Here is a 15,634-nt window from a genome sequence, read left to right as displayed (position 1 = left end):
TAAAAATAAAATAAAAAATAAAAAATTTTAACCTCGGGTTAAAAAAAAAAATTACCATTGATGTATTTCTACTTTCTGGTACCACCTTTGTGACTACTATGACTAACAAAAGTTCTTGTAAGGCTATTATTTTTATTGAAGTATTCTGGATTTAAGTAACATGATACATGATTACTGAATCTTGGTTTCAAAGTTATGGTTGGTATTTATTTAAAGTAATCAATTAAATAATCTCACTTTTATGTGCGATCTAAAAAAGCCAAACTCATAGAAGAAAAAGCAGAAGGTTCTTACCAGGAGTCAGGAAGGTGGAAGAAATGAGGAAATGTTGGTTAAAGGGTACAGTTTGGAGTTATAAATAAGTTCTGGAGAGTTAATGAACAGCACAGTGACTGTAGTTAACAATAACATATTGTATACTAGAAATTTGCTGGCCGGGCGCGGTGGCTCACGCCTGAGCACTTTGGAAGTCCAAGGCGGGCGGATCACAAGGTCAGGAAATCGAGACCACAGTGAAACCCTGTCTCTACTAAAAATACAAAAAATTAGCTGGGTGCGGTTGCGGGCGCCTGTAGTCCCAGCTACTCGGGAGGCTGAGGCAGGAGAATGGCGGGAACCCGGGAGGGGAGCTTGTAGTGAGCCGAGATCGCCCCCCTGCCCCCCGGCCGGGGGGAAAGAGCGAGACCCCGTCTCAAAAAAAAAAAAAAAAAAAAAAAGAAATTTGCTAAGAGTAGATCCTAAGTATTCTCATCACATACAACACACAAAGTAACTATGAGGTGATGGATATATTAGCTAGCTTGACTGTGGTAATAATTTCACAATGTATACATCAAAATATCACACTGTACACCTTGAGTACTTTTTTTTTTTTAAGAGACAGAGTCTTGCTGTCACCCCGACTAGAGTAAAGTGGCAGGATCATAGTTCACTGCAACCAATTGCTGGGCTCAAGCAATCCTCTGGCCTCAGCCTCCTGAGTGGCTAGGATAACAGTCATGTGCCACCATGCCCAGTTGATTTTTTTTTTCCTTTTTTGTAAAAGATGAGGATTTCATTATGTTGCTCTGGCTGGTCTTGAACTCTTGGCTTCGAGCAATCTTCCCACCTCAGCCTCCCAAAGACGTGAGCCACTGCTCCTGGCCCAAATACATACAGTTTTCACTTGTCAATTATACCTTAATAAAGTTGAAAAAAATATCCAATACTCAATGAACAGAGAAAATTTTCCACTTAAGAATTTTTATGGCCAGGCTCCGTGGCCCACACCTGTAATCCTAGCACTTTGGGAGGCCAAGGTGGGTGGATCACCTGAGGTCAGAAGTTTGAGACCAGCCTGGCCAACATGGTGAAACCTCGTCTGTAGTAAAAATACAAAAATCAGCCAGGAGTGGTGGTGGGCACCTATAATCCCAGCTACTCAGGAGGCTGAGGCAAGAGGATCGCTTGAACCCAGGGAACGGAGGTGGCAGTGAGCTGAGATCACGCCACTGCATTCTAGCCTGGGCAAAAGAGTGAAACTCGGTCTCAAAAAAACAATAATTTTTATTTATTTTTATTTTTTAGAGACAGGGTCTCCCTGTGTTACCCAGGCTGGCCTCAAACTCCTGGGCTCAGAGGATCCTCCTGCTTTGGCCTCCCAAAGTGCTAGCGTTACAGGCATGAGCCACTACACCTGGCCCAAGAATAAGAATTTTTAATTATAATTTTTAAGAATAATTTTTCTGAAAACCGAGTAGCAAGTTTTAACTATATAACTTCACAAGCTGAATACAACTGCAAAACAGACCCAGTTCCAGGAAGTGAGGTGTGAAATTCTTTTGGTTATTTTAAAGGGCTTCTTTAAAAAAAAAAAAAAAAAAGATAATTGGTATGTGATTATATTATCTAGTTTAGGCAGCCTCAGCTTTAATGCACCACTGAGCAAACAATGAGATGTCTTTATGTGAGTAGCTGGTTGGAAGGTTTCATAGCAGAACTGTTTTTCCATATGCTGGAGAGCAGTTATAACTGGAACCATCTAGAGCCTCCTCACTCCTCTGGGGAGGACTGTGGGCTCTGTTCTCTAATGAGATGAGTTTATACAAGTTTAGCCTGAACACAGCCCTTATTCAGCTACCTTTCAGTGTGCATATGGAAAGTCTCCCTTAGGTATCCCTGTAAAGATCAACCTAAAGTAAAGAGGTCTTGGCCTATGGTTATACTAAAGATCAGATTTCAGGGAGGTAAAGGTGGAACTGGCACAGGACTCCGTGTGCTCCAACCTCTAAATCTGGCTATCTTCCTACATAATTCTCTCTCCCAGTGTCCCATTTCATTCATGTTTCCGCAGTACGTGTTACACACTGCACTAACCCTCAGGCATGGATTGGCCATTCTTTCAAGTTTAACACCAACTTTTCCAGCAACAAAGATATATTAACATTGGTATAAATCAGGAAAACCCTTATCTGCCCTCCCCCTTTTTATCCCGGGTCCTATTTGGTAACAAAGCAAGAGTGACAGACCCCTCCAAGACCAAAAAGGACTATTTTTCTATATGTAAGTCTCAGATCGGCTCACTTTGGCTTAAGGAGAAAGCTACTCTCCTGGCTACTGGCTCACCAGCTTAGTCGACTGCCCGAGTTCTGCCCTCCTTTTCTTCCTGTCATCTTTCTCTAATCTTTACTCTTTGACTATTTCATCAGCCCCTCAACCAACTCCCGTCACTTTCTGTGTTTTGAAGCCAGAATTTCACTAAAATGTCCTCTTCTCATGATCTCTATAACTTTACTATCACTGTCAGTCTAGGAATTCATAATATAAATTAGCACATTAGGGAAATTCTTATTCTGACCTGACTTTCAATCTATTGAACGCCAGAAGCCCAGCCAACCAGCAACTAGGGGTAAGAGTGAGAACAGTCAGAATCATTCTTAGCATTTCACATAAAACACAGACTCTTTAGCTTAGAGAAGGCTTAGCCATTCCCTGCTTTTCTAGTGATATCCTTGAGTTGTTTACACACTGCTCTGGCTGTACAGATCAAGAAACTACAACCCAGTCTGGCTAGGAGATAATGGTTCCAAACCCCCAATTCAGGGCCTGGCTTTATCCCAATCACCACATCCTCAATTCTAGACAAGTCTTCTAGGTTCTTAGCCCTGGGTCCATGGATGGGCTTCAGGCTGCCAATTTCCTCTTATATGGTCCTGTGCTGTGCAATAAAGGTTGGTCAATGATGGACCACATACACAGTGGTGGTTCCATAGAATATGATAGAGCTGAAAAATTCCTATTGCCTGGTGACACTGTAGTGCAGCGCATTACTCACATGTTTGTGGTGATGCTGGTGTAACAAACCTACTGTGCTGCCAGTCATTTAAAGTCTCTATGATGTTTGTACAACAACAAAATCACCTAAGGACATGGTTTACAGAATGTATCCCCCTTGTTAAGTGACACATGACTATGTGCATTTTGCTGGAATATGTACACATCTCTGAGGGTTCCAAACCCCAAATGGTTAAGAACCACTACACTGGACTTAAATGATCCAAATAATAACCTCACAAGAATGTCAGCTCTACAGAGTATGAATCTCTGTTTTGTTCACTGATGTACCCTAAGTGCCTAGCACAGGTCCTGGGACACTGCATCCTGAGCAGACAGGGCTACATGATTTCTGGTCATGGTTTACTCCGAATACTTGCAGAAAAAGAGCAACAGTAGACTATTTTCAGGACCTTTCACATGAGGGAGGACCAATATTTCTCCTTGTGAACAGAATCATCCAGGAGAGGTGGTAGCTGCGTTACCATCTTTTTTTTCTTTTTTGAGACGTAGTCTTGCTCTGTTGCCCAGGCTGGAGCGTAGTCATGCCATCTCGGCTCACGGCAACCTGCTCCGCCCCATGGATTCAAGTGATTCTCCTGCCTCAGCCTCCTGAGTAGCTGGGCCTACAGGCACCCGCCACCACACCCGGCTAATTTTTGTATTTTTAGTAGAGATGGGGTTTTGCCATGTTGGCCAGGCTGGTCTCGAACCCTGACCTGAGGTGATCTGCCTGCCTTGGCCTCCCAAAGTATTGGGATTACAGGCATGAGCCACCGTGCCTGGCCCATTAGCATCTGATTATTAGATTTCCTAACAATGTTGGTCGGTCTTGCTAGATAATCTAAAAGAATAGTTCTAAATCTGGGAGCTTTCAAGTTTATCTGGTGAAGCTGGTTCAAAATGTCAATCGATTCTCCATCTGCTCTCTTACTCTCAGCTCCTCCCCCATTCTGATTACACAGCTCTAGTTTAGAACCAGGTAATGAGTTATTGCGAAAAGCTGCCCATGTGACTGATACCTTCTTCTCCTTCTACAGAATGAGAAGTGCTGATCTAAGAAATAATCTAAGCAGGATCTGAAAAGGAAACACAAGCACACTGAGTTTACCAGGCTCTTGACAAAGCAACTTCCAACACAGGGAACAAATGCATTAGATATGCCTTGTTCAGAAACAAAACAAATAAGGCAAAGGAAGTAGAGAATCTACCTTTAATACCAACTCCATCTGTTAGGAACAGACAATCCATCAGAGGCATCCACAGGGGTTAGGAGAACACGACAAAGAGACTGTCTGAGGAAGACAGAGACTGTATTTTTATTACGGTTTGGTCCAAATTCAGTAAAAATTGGCAAAGTGCTCTCATTCCAAACATGCCCAGCGCTCAGCTAATCCCCTTACTGTGGAATAAGAATGTACAGAATTATGAACCCCCTACTCCCCAAATAGGAGGGGCTCCACCTTCTGAACACAAGGGCCAAAACTAATCTCATCAACCATCCCCTCCTAATTATAAACTACGTAGAGAAATAAGGTGCTTAACAAAGGTGTTCTCCTTCTAAACTTTATGATTTGTAAACTCACTTTACCCCGCTTCCACTGAAAACCCAGCCTTTGCCAACCTCAATTCATTCTTGATTGGCGAACAAGAACAGAAACTATCCCCAGAATAGTGTTTCTCTCTGTAAAATCTTGGGGAAGGGGTGCAATAAGGTCAGCCCCTCCAAGATGCATTTTCCTTGGACTTACAATACATCTTATTACACTGAGAACACCATGTTCCCAACCAGCTTGGTCTCTTTTCTGTTACAAACCTGAAGTAAACAGATTCTACAGCAGCTACAAGTCTGTTACCAAGGCCACTGTATTATCAATATAATTAACATTCACAATTCATCTAGTCCAGCATGACAAGCCAGCTGGGCTACTTCTCATAAATGAACACTGGGAATCTTCATGTCTTGCTTGCTAAGAAATCTGGTGCTCAGAAGCTGGGCACCGAACCCTCAAGTATTGAATTAGAAGTGGGATACCACCTGGCCACCCACAGGAAACTGAATTAGTTACCGAAGCACCTATTTCAACTTCCAAAATAGCAAAATTCGCCGGGCGCAGTGGCTTATGCCTATAATCCCAACACTTTGGGAGGCTGAGGGTGGTGGATCACCTGAGGTCAGGAGTTCAAGACCACCCTGACCAACATGGTGAAATCCCATCTCTACAAAACACACACACACACAATTAGGTGTGGTGGCACATGCCTGTAATCCCAGCTACCTGGGAGGCTGAGGCAGGAGAATCTCTTGAACACGGGAGGCAGAGATTGCAGTGAGCCGAGATCGTGCCATCACACTCCAGCCTGGGCGACAAGAGCGAAAATCCATCTCAAACAAACAGACAACACAAAATAGCAAAATTCTGAAGGTCTCCCTTTCCCCTGAATCTTGCCTAAGTTACACACTTGAAGTGAAACAGAACAGACAAAATTTAGTGCCAATTAGAGCCTGAGCTTCTGGCTAGGACAAGCATTGGCCTGGTTCCCAGAAGACTGTAATTCTAAAGGAGGTGTGTTTCAAAGAGAGAAGGGCACGTATAGCTTTTGAGCATCAAACGCAGCCTTTGGCTCAGAAGGGGAAGCCAGGGTTGCAGAGTAAGAACCAGAAGTTTGCTCATCACTGCCGGGCAGAGCTATTGTTTATTACTTTCAGAGTTCCAATGCACTTTTCAAAATCAAACTATTCAACTCATCACGAATCCCCAAACCTCAAACACCCTATGTGAAAGCCTTCCTGTTCTTTAAATCAAGAGCATGTATAAACCAGGATACCAGTTTCAACTTTGGGTAGAGTGTCCCTAATGCTAAGGGTTTAAAAATTGTTTCAATGGTGAGAAATTCAAGTTACCTTCCCCATTATTGTCTAAGGATATCCCTATGCCCACTGCCACTGGGCTAAGAAGCTGGAGGCATATATTCAGATGTCTTCTCCCTGACCTCCTATTTCTGGCATTATAAAGGGATATATTAAGTTGGAAATTCTCATCAATTTCTCACCTGCAGTTCTCGGTACTTCCTTACACCTATGTGAGAGGGCTCTAAGAGTTACAAAAATCACCCCAGCCAACTGAAAGGGAAAGTGAGTCAAAGCCACCACACGAGTCCAACTTACTTTCTCCTAGGAATGATTATCTCATATTATTTTATTCAATAAACATTTATTGACAGTATTATCTGTCAGGTACTATATATATATGCGTGAGATATGATCTTTGCCCTCAACACGTTCCATCTAGAAAAGTCAAATAACAAGTAAGATTCAAATACCATTAGGTCAGTCCTTAAGATATAAGTTTGAGAAGCACTACATTGAAATCAAACCTATTTTTGAGAGACATAGAGAAGAAAATTATTTTGCTTAGTTTTGATAATCTACTATGTGAGCTCCTATTTCAAACACTCCTATGGAATCAGCTCTGAAGCTTCAGGGGCATCCGCATTTCATATGAAGAGCGGTAGAGTTAAGGTAATACCAAAAAAATCCCCAAAGTGGCCGAAATGCTGCTTCGAATGTGTGTAAGTTCCTGAGCTGAACTCTGAAGGCACTTTTAATGAGTCTTCTGGGAAGCTGAGGAGCATCCCAAAGAGGCAGCTGACAACGCCAACAACCTCAGCTTTGTTCCAAGCCATAAGGACAAACTGCAGGCTGGAAACTTAATCTCTTAGTAGTTTGTGGACTTGTAACGAAAAGAGATGGTGTGGCTTGGAGGCCTGGCCTTCTACATCAGGGCTTTAAAACCCAGGATCCATGAGTTTCATAAGTCCCATAAATCCTCTAACAGAGTATGCAAATTCCTGTGCTCCTGAATTTTCCTGAGGAAAGAACCAGGATTTTCATTAAATTCTTAAAAGGACCTCTGACTCAAATGGTAAGAACCATTGTTCTACGGTCTCTAATCCAGTGATTCTCAAGAGCATTCCCTCAAATAGGCAAAAAGGAAGCATATTCCAATTCTCTATCTTCTACACAAATCTGTCTACTTATTGACCTCTCTTCTAAAATTAGAAACAAAGACGGGGATGTGCATTTTGAAAATTCAAGGTGAATCTCTCTTTTCTACATCTCCAAAATAAAGCTAACAGTCATGAGAACCTGAAGTCTTTTCCTTAAAGTCTTTGAGGAAGGAGAAGGGGTGGGTCTGGTCAAAGAGGGCAGATCAGAATCTCTGTCCTATTAACTTTTTTTTGAGACGGAGTCTCGCTCTATCGCCAGGCTGGAATGCAGTGGTGAGATCTTGGCTCACTGCAACCTCCGCCTCCCAGGTTCAAGCAATTCTCCTGCCTCAGCCTCCCGGGTAGCTGGGACTACAGGTGTGTGCCACCACACCCAGGTAATTTGTTTTGTATTTTTAGTACAGACAGGGTTTCACCAGGCTGGCCAGGATGGTCTTGATTTCCTGACCTCGTGATCCACCCGCCTCGGCCTCCCAAAGTGCTGGGATTACAGGCATGAGCCATCGTGCCCGGCCTGTCCTATTAACTTTTATGATAGGTCTCTCTCTCTCTCTCTCTCTCTTTTTCCCACTGATTTCTGGAACCACAAAGGAAACAGGTCATGGCCCAAAAACTCTGATGTGAGGTCAAGCCAGTCCTGGGGGAAAAGGGACGAAGTACTTCCCATTATGCACATGGAAACCTATGTCCCAAAGGTTCACCTTAATACAATTAGTAAGTACTAGAAGAGTTGGAGCCATTTATTAAAAACAGAACTTCCACAATCCTCTCATTGCTCAAAATTCAGTATGAACAGCTTCATTCAGGAGGTCTAAGTGAATGAAAGATGGTTACACTTATCTCCTCCAGCCTCCTGCCCCTTTACTCTGTCACTCACAGATTTACCATCTAGCTCACACTGAGCCACGCATTATTGTGGATCAGCACAGTAGTATTTTCCTTGGCACACAGGCTCAGAGGGATTCCACTAATGCCATCGTACACTCGCAGGTTCCGGAGAAAAGAGAAAAACATGTCAACAACAGGGTGTGCTCTTGCTGGGCAGTTCCTCAAACTGTGAAGAAGTAAGCCTGAGGCAGGTCCAAGATGAACAGCATGGAACAGAGAGCAGTCTCAGACCCCTCCTGTTTAATACGCCTCATTTCCATCACACAATTGAGTACAGGCTGTCCACTTTAAAACAAGTGAACTGGCTTGGGCTGGTAGGGGAGAACATGTTAAGCCCATTAAGCCCCACAGGTTAAGTACACAGGCACATTAGCGGAGGCATTGGGGCTTTTACGGTAAGAAAGGAGGAGCATGCTTGGACAGTCTTGTACCTGTGGTTCTCAAAAGTACTTTCCCAATCTCTACCCCAGGATTCCAAATACTACCTTTCACCAGTAGTTTATTAAACTTTTTACTTTGTGTCCCATTTGGGTAGTAAATGATTAAGTCGCTCAGTGTATACTGCTAAGCAGTATCAATCATTATCTACATTCTGAGAGTAAGGCACCAGGCTAAATCCTTTAGAAAAATTAAACAGAAACAAAAATGAAACCAGCCTGAGTCTCTCAATAAAGGCATGGATGCTCCACTCTAGTTCTATGAGTGGCATGCAGCAAAGGCCACACATTTCTACAGGAGAAAATCAGTTATACATAATTAGGAGCAAGCTGTTAAGAGCAAAAAAAAAAATAGTACCTACAGGGATGTGGGGCGGGGTCCTGGAGTACATATCTAAAATGATAAAGTCACAGTTCAGAAGTCTTTGGAATTATTTCATGTAATTCAAGGATTCTAGTTTGGGAAAACCCCCAAACACCTGCAGTTTAAGGAAATAAACTCCTGGACTGAGACTGGCCTACTGTCTGAAAAATACCCACATTCTATGAGTGCATTATGTATTATGGGGATGAATGGGGAATGGTAAGGTAGAGGACATCTCAACTCCACCAAAAGCTCTAAGATTTCTGTCTACGTACCCTGCCCCCGTAATCAACAAAATGTTTTGGGGTTCAGTAGCTATAAGCTCTATATGAAATAACATTTTTGTCAGAAAAAAATTTTCCTATTGAAAAGACACTCCAATAGAAACTTCTTTGTTTTGGTTTTTTAACATTTCAAAATTAGGCTCTCATTTGCACTATCGTGTTGCATCATCCAGAGAGTTATAAACAGGGTGGCCACATAAACCAGGGTAACTTTCAGAGTTGCGGAGGCACTTACTGGACTGCATGCTAGGATAACAGGTATAAACCAGAATTGCACCAGGCAAACCAGGATATATGGTCACTCTAGGTACAAAATAAGCCACTAATTAATATTTACTAAATGCTAATCCTCTCAACCATCTATATAGGTAGCACTATCATTGTTCCCCATTTTACAGATGAGAAAAGGACGCTCACTTGTTGAATGTCCCACAACTATTAGATGGTAGAGACTAAAGGTAAAACTGACTCCAAAAATCAAGTGCCTAACTTACGTTGTACTACTACTCACAGTTTTAGGAACAGAAACGGGAAGTTAAAGGGGTCTCATGTAACAGCCAAGCAACAGTGGGACAAAAGAACTACTTGAGTGAGTCAAAGGAAAATATGGAATCAGAGAGGAAAGGCAACTGCAATTCTGTGTGAATTTTTATTAACTGCTTACTACACAATAGGCACTGATAGTATTGACAATAATCAAAAGGAAAATTTGTGGTAAGAATTTGTCTTCAACTTGGGATTCTCAGATTTCAGGCTAGAAAAAACTCTGGTCCTATGCACACAGGTTGTCCTTCACACATGATAGGAATGCATCTGACGCACCTTATTAGCATGTATTCTGAATTACTACTCAGTTCTGAATTATAATAAAATGTGTCCAGTATAATCAGGGTTGACATTCTTTCTAAAAATGCAATACTCACATTCCCAAACTTGAGAAACAGGTAGGTATAAATGATTCTCCTTTACTCGACAGTTCCTTTAAAACAACCCCAAGAGGGCATTAAAGTGCTTATTTACAGATCATTAACTACTTGGAGTGGCAGAGTACACTTGCTAGGAGTCACAGGCAACTAAAGACCTGCATGATTCCATGTATCAAATAGCTTTTATCGACAACTTTCCAAGAATACTATATTGAGGGTGGGCATGGTGGCTCATGCCTGTAATCCCAGCACTTCGGGAGGCCAAGGTGGGAAATTGCTTGAGCCCAGGAGTTCGAGACAAGCCTGGGCAACACAGGGATTTCCCCATCTCTATAAAAAATAAAAATACATTTTAAAAAAGAATATTATATTGGGTGAAACACTCGATCCAAATGACACACTCCTGATAAAAGAAAAGGTGTATCTTTGTAACCTTGGCAGCAAAAGATCTAGACAACTACTGATCTAGAAATCTTCTAACAGATTTCTTTCTGTTACAAGCTAAATGTCTAAAGGAACTTAGAACAAAGTAATTTGGAAACTAGAGTGTAACTAACTAAACCAAACAAGAAAAAGAGAGGTAATCAATATCTGTGGAGAAATCTTAAAAAGAGGATCTTCTTACACCCCAACTCCTGTTTCAAAGACTGCTACTAAAACAGTAGCCACTCTAAAGAGAATCAAGAGATACTAATGATGTGAAGATAGGAAATGCCAACCTATGAAATCTCCTTTCAGTGATTCTGACAAGTCCTGGTGTAAATTCTATACAATTGCACCAAAAATTAACCATAAGATAACTCTTATGAGAAAAGGAGAAACCCGGATTTTATCTATCAGGTTAACACCCAAGCTGTACTCATTGGGGCTCTACCTGACGTGCTTCGTAAGTCTCAGCTGACCCTTTTGATGAATTAGTACCACATAGCTTCATTCAAATAAAGAATATCCTATAAACAAAAGTAGTTTCTTTTGCGCTCTTCTCCTTCCCCACATTTTGCTGGTGGGTCTGACTGCACAGATCCTAGGTCAAAATGTTTAATGGATCACTCTGGAGAGTGCCCTTAATGTTCAGAAGTTCAGAGAACAGCAAATGTTCTGACAGGCCTTCCAGAGAAACATGCTTATTGTAAGAGCTCTCCAACAAGTTGGAGATTTGGGTTTACATTATGAAAAAAGAATCAACTTGACACAGTGTCAATTTCTAAAGGTCCAAGGACAGTTATCACTCCTGTTACACAAAGTAGCAGAAAAAGAGGGATAAATAACCAGGGGTCATGGGGAACTACATTACTTACTTGGTTTGACTGATAACTGCCAACATTAAACAAGGATCTTCTTCAGTTGTGGTACACTTAACTCTTACAACACAACTCAAGGATTCCTTTTCTTACCTCAAATTTTCCTAGCCATACCATCTGAAATCACCAGTGACAGTTGTGAACAAGCCTTACAATGTGAATTATACTACAGCTATTAAGATAATCCAGTGAAAAATTCTTTTAGAACTCTGTGTCAGGAAAAGTTGTCCTCTTGAGGAACCGACATGTATTATTTCCCATGCCTGCTAAGGAGACTGAAACTATCATTCTTTTTATCCTCTGGCTGCTAAAAGTTTAAAGTTGCATGTGATCAACCTCATCAACTATCTTAGCCCTCGAGGTTAACAATATTTTTTTCATTCTTTCTATAGTTTTTACTTCCTCTTATATCACATATAGGTTCTGTTATAAGCCATTTCAAATGCCCATTGAAGAATATAAATATACAAATAGACTTTTAAAAAATTACACTTGCTATCTTAACTCCCCAACATGCCCCTATCTCCACCTGTTCCAAAAAAATAGGCACATATTTGGCAGATGAGATGGAGGTACAAAAGCTAATTAATTTGCTCAAGGTCATACCCCTTTGACTTCTCGACACCCAGATATCTGAAATCTTCAATCAAACCAACAAGTCCTATTTTGTTCACAGCAGTGTGATAGGCCTTGGCATACAAAACTGAGTAAGTCATGATTATAGTTGAAGAATCTAGATATTTATACTTTTAATTGATGGATATCCACTCTATCTCAAACAAAGCAAACAAAATGAATAAAAACTGACTCTATCTCAAACAAAGCAAACAAAATGAATAAAAGCTGACCAGAAAGTGACACTGGGATCTGATCTAATTGAGGATCATCAAGGTCACCCTGAAGTAACCTATATCCTCTGGTATCAAGAACATCCTCAATTCCTGAGGGGCCTCAGGGCTTCAGAATAATCCAAGGATTACTGGTCTAGAGCCAGGGTAGAATTCTCATAGGTGAAGGACTGCACCATTTGAAGAGGTCTTTTTCTACACCATTAAGTACCATGCCAAGTTACTTTTTACTCTCTTACTTTTCCCATGCTTTCTCACATTATCAACACATGGCAGAGGTACAAAAGTGACTTAAGTCATAATGTTCAATTCAGCACTTCTGAAAAACAGACTAGGACTTGCTATGTGACCTTGACTAGTCCTCAACTGATCCATTAACTAAATAAATGTCTTTTATCATCACTAGGGAAAGGGTAATTAGTCATCATAAAACACTTTATTACAAAGTACTACGCAAATGCTGAACAATAAAACTCAGAAGAGAAAGATTAGTAAGAAACACGGTGGGGCACATTTACTGGCAAATGGAAACTTAAAACAGGGTCTTCCCACATTCCTGGCAGAGCCTGCTTCTTTTAGCTAATGCAATATAAGTTTAAAATCATCAGCACTTGGCCTGACAAGAATACACATTAGTAACATTCCTCCTGGGAAGAAGAGAGGAAAAGGAATAGTTATTCCTGGTAGGTAGCCATATGGACATCTCAGTTATTAGTCAGCCAGGTGGGCAATTAGTATTTGAGTACCTACTATACGCTGGGTACAAAGCTAGGCACACTGGATACAAAGGTGAACAAGAATTCCTGCCTTAATGAGTTTTCACAATCTACAATATAGACTTTGTCTTATCAACAGAGGTACTTTCAAGAATAGAGATTTACTAACATAAAGGCAAGTAAGAGCAAAGATGCCAGAGTCTAGGAAATTCAGGTATTAGGGCTTTTCTATTCTTTCCTCTAACTCACCTAAGGTCCCACTCTCAATCATTCTGCTTATAAGGACTGTGACTGTTTCTCCAAAGAATAGTGCAGATTGCAAAGGGTCACTGTCCCAACAAAGCAGTCAGCTGAACTGACAGCACTAAAGTTAATCAGATGCCGCAAAAGTCAAGGGATCTTCCACAACCTTTTAAAGGAATTAAATTCTTAATTTTGTGAAAAAACAGAGCGAAAGCACACAATGGCGACTTGTCTTTTTTAATTTTGCATTTGATTTCTGGAGCGGCAGGTTACTTCACTTTAAAAAAAAAAAAAGCCATCTCTCCACTTAAGACAGCTTAACTAGTTGAAGCCTCAAGGACTTAACTATTCCTGCAGCCCTTGCTTTGTTCAGCCCTGCATCCCATTAAACACTGCATACAGGCAGAGACAGCTTTGTAAGACTCCGTCTTTATAGAGAAGGGAGACATTTATCTGGGTTCTCACTGGCTTCAGGAAGGTCACGTCTTTGTAAAGGTTCTCTGATCTACTGCTAACTGGGTGCCAGGTGTATGGACAATCAAGATGTGGTTGGCAGTAAATGATCAGAAAGCAATAAGGATCCCAATTCCACCACGCAGAGAGCTAGTGAGACTAACATCTTCAAAGGTTGCCATTTATGAGATAATTCTAAGGGTGTCCTTTGAGCTCAACCCACAGCACAATAGATCAAACTTGTTCTGCCTCAAAAGTACAGTCAAGAGTGAGCAATCTTTCCTTACCACCCACCACTCCAACCCACCCAAGCTCCTTTCTCCAGGGATGCCTAAGTAATCTATTCACATGACTCTAGGATCCACCTGTATCCATGACAGTGTCTGCTGTCACCACCCTCCAAATGTCAATTTCTTACATATTTCGGAGTAACTGGAAGGCTGTAGAAAGTGAAAATCACAGATTTTCAATTTCATGTTACTCTCATTGCTTTCACCTGTGTATCAGAGCTGGCTTCACGCATTCTTTTCTCTTGCCTCCCAGCTATCACGCAGTTGTTGGATAAATCGACCACTGTTCCCAAAGATCTGACGGAAGTTCTGCCAGATTTACCCACTCAAATGAAGGGAGATTTTCTGTACACCCCATGCCCCCGGACTGGTCACAGCGTCAGCTGAGTTGGTTCACCCCCTCCCACTCTCGTCTTCGAGGACCTTCATCTAGGAAAAGTCAGTCGCAAATTTAAGGCCTGGCCCTGTCAGGTTTCAAAACGATCCCTGAGGACTTGGGCCGAGGGACAAAGGAAAGTGAGGTCAGAGGTGGCCTTTTCAACCCGGGAGAGGCCTGGGGCCGCATAGCCGCCACCCCCTACATCACCTCCGCCGTCCCCAGTCACCCCAACCCCAGCCCCAGAAGTCCCAAACTAGCCAGAGCCCGGGCTTGCTCGCGTCCCTTCCGCGAGGCCGGAGCCCGAGCCCCCGCCGCCACCCAGAGCCCCCGCACCTTCTTGGGCGCCTTGGTGACGGTGGCCATGAAGGAGTACTTCTCGGCGTCCTCGATCTCCTTGGCCTGCTTCAGCTCCTCCCCGACCCCGGGCAGCGGCATCGCGTCAGGCATCGACATCCCCCGGCCGGCCCGGCCCGCGGCTGCCCCCCCGCCCCCGCCTCTTTCCCCTCAGGCGCCCGCCCGCCTGCCCGCGCGGCGCCCTCCGACACGCGATCGCCCACCCTCCCGCCCGGCCCTGCGTCGAGCTGCGACGGTTTCTGAGGTGCTGTGGCCCACGCCTCGTCTGTTCAGCAGCTCAAGGCAGCCGGACAGCGACGGCGGCCACAAGAGAACCAGAAGCAGCAGCTCCGAGCTCCGACCTGCCCGCGCCGCCACCTCCGCTGTACGCAAACACGCACGCAAAGCGAGGGTAGAGGGCGGTGACGCCACGTCAAGTACTGGCAGCTACCGGGAGGGGGAAGAGGCGGGGAGAAACGGCACTCTGTCGTGACGTCACCACGCTGGGCTGGGCCACAGAAGCCGCTCCTTCTCTCCAGCTCGAGAGCGAAGTTCCCAGAGTGAGCAGGACTCTTTGTGCCACCAGGTGGCACCATCAGCCCTGGGAGGAGCTCGTGGTTCATGTAACGACGCTGCGGAACGGAGGGTCTTTGGGCTGCGGGGTTCCTGGCGAGGCCTCAGTGGCGCATAAAAAGGGTATTTGGGAGCAAAGACCAGAGCCCCACACGACACATTCTACAACCATGCCTAGGAAAAGTCCGGGGCTTGAGACAACTCTCACTCACTGCCCCAGCCCCAGGTCCTTTGTATTAAAGCTCCTTCCCAAGGGGCAGCGCCTGCCTCTTTGAC

General features: G+C 43.3%; 1 protein-coding gene across 1 annotated transcript in view; it reads right to left on the bottom strand.

Annotated features, from left to right (window-relative positions):
* Nucleotides 1–15,272, bottom strand: part of AHCYL1 (adenosylhomocysteinase like 1) — a 40,854-nt gene extending 25,582 nt beyond the window's left edge. The window contains exon 1 of the mRNA XM_017869611.1: nucleotides 14,786–15,272. Within this exon, the coding sequence (XP_017725100.1) occupies nucleotides 14,786–14,905 (120 nt within the window). The 5' untranslated portion in view covers nucleotides 14,906–15,272. The remainder of the gene's footprint in view (nucleotides 1–14,785) is intronic.
* Between the last annotated feature and the right edge of the window lie 362 nt (nucleotides 15,273–15,634).

The sequence above is a fragment of the Rhinopithecus bieti genome, unplaced genomic scaffold, assembly GCF_001698545.2.
Source record: "Rhinopithecus bieti isolate Rb0 unplaced genomic scaffold, ASM169854v2 scaffold_3040, whole genome shotgun sequence".
In the NCBI taxonomy this organism is placed as follows: domain Eukaryota; kingdom Metazoa; phylum Chordata; class Mammalia; order Primates; family Cercopithecidae; genus Rhinopithecus; species Rhinopithecus bieti.
This window is presented reverse-complemented; position numbering and strand designations above follow the sequence as displayed.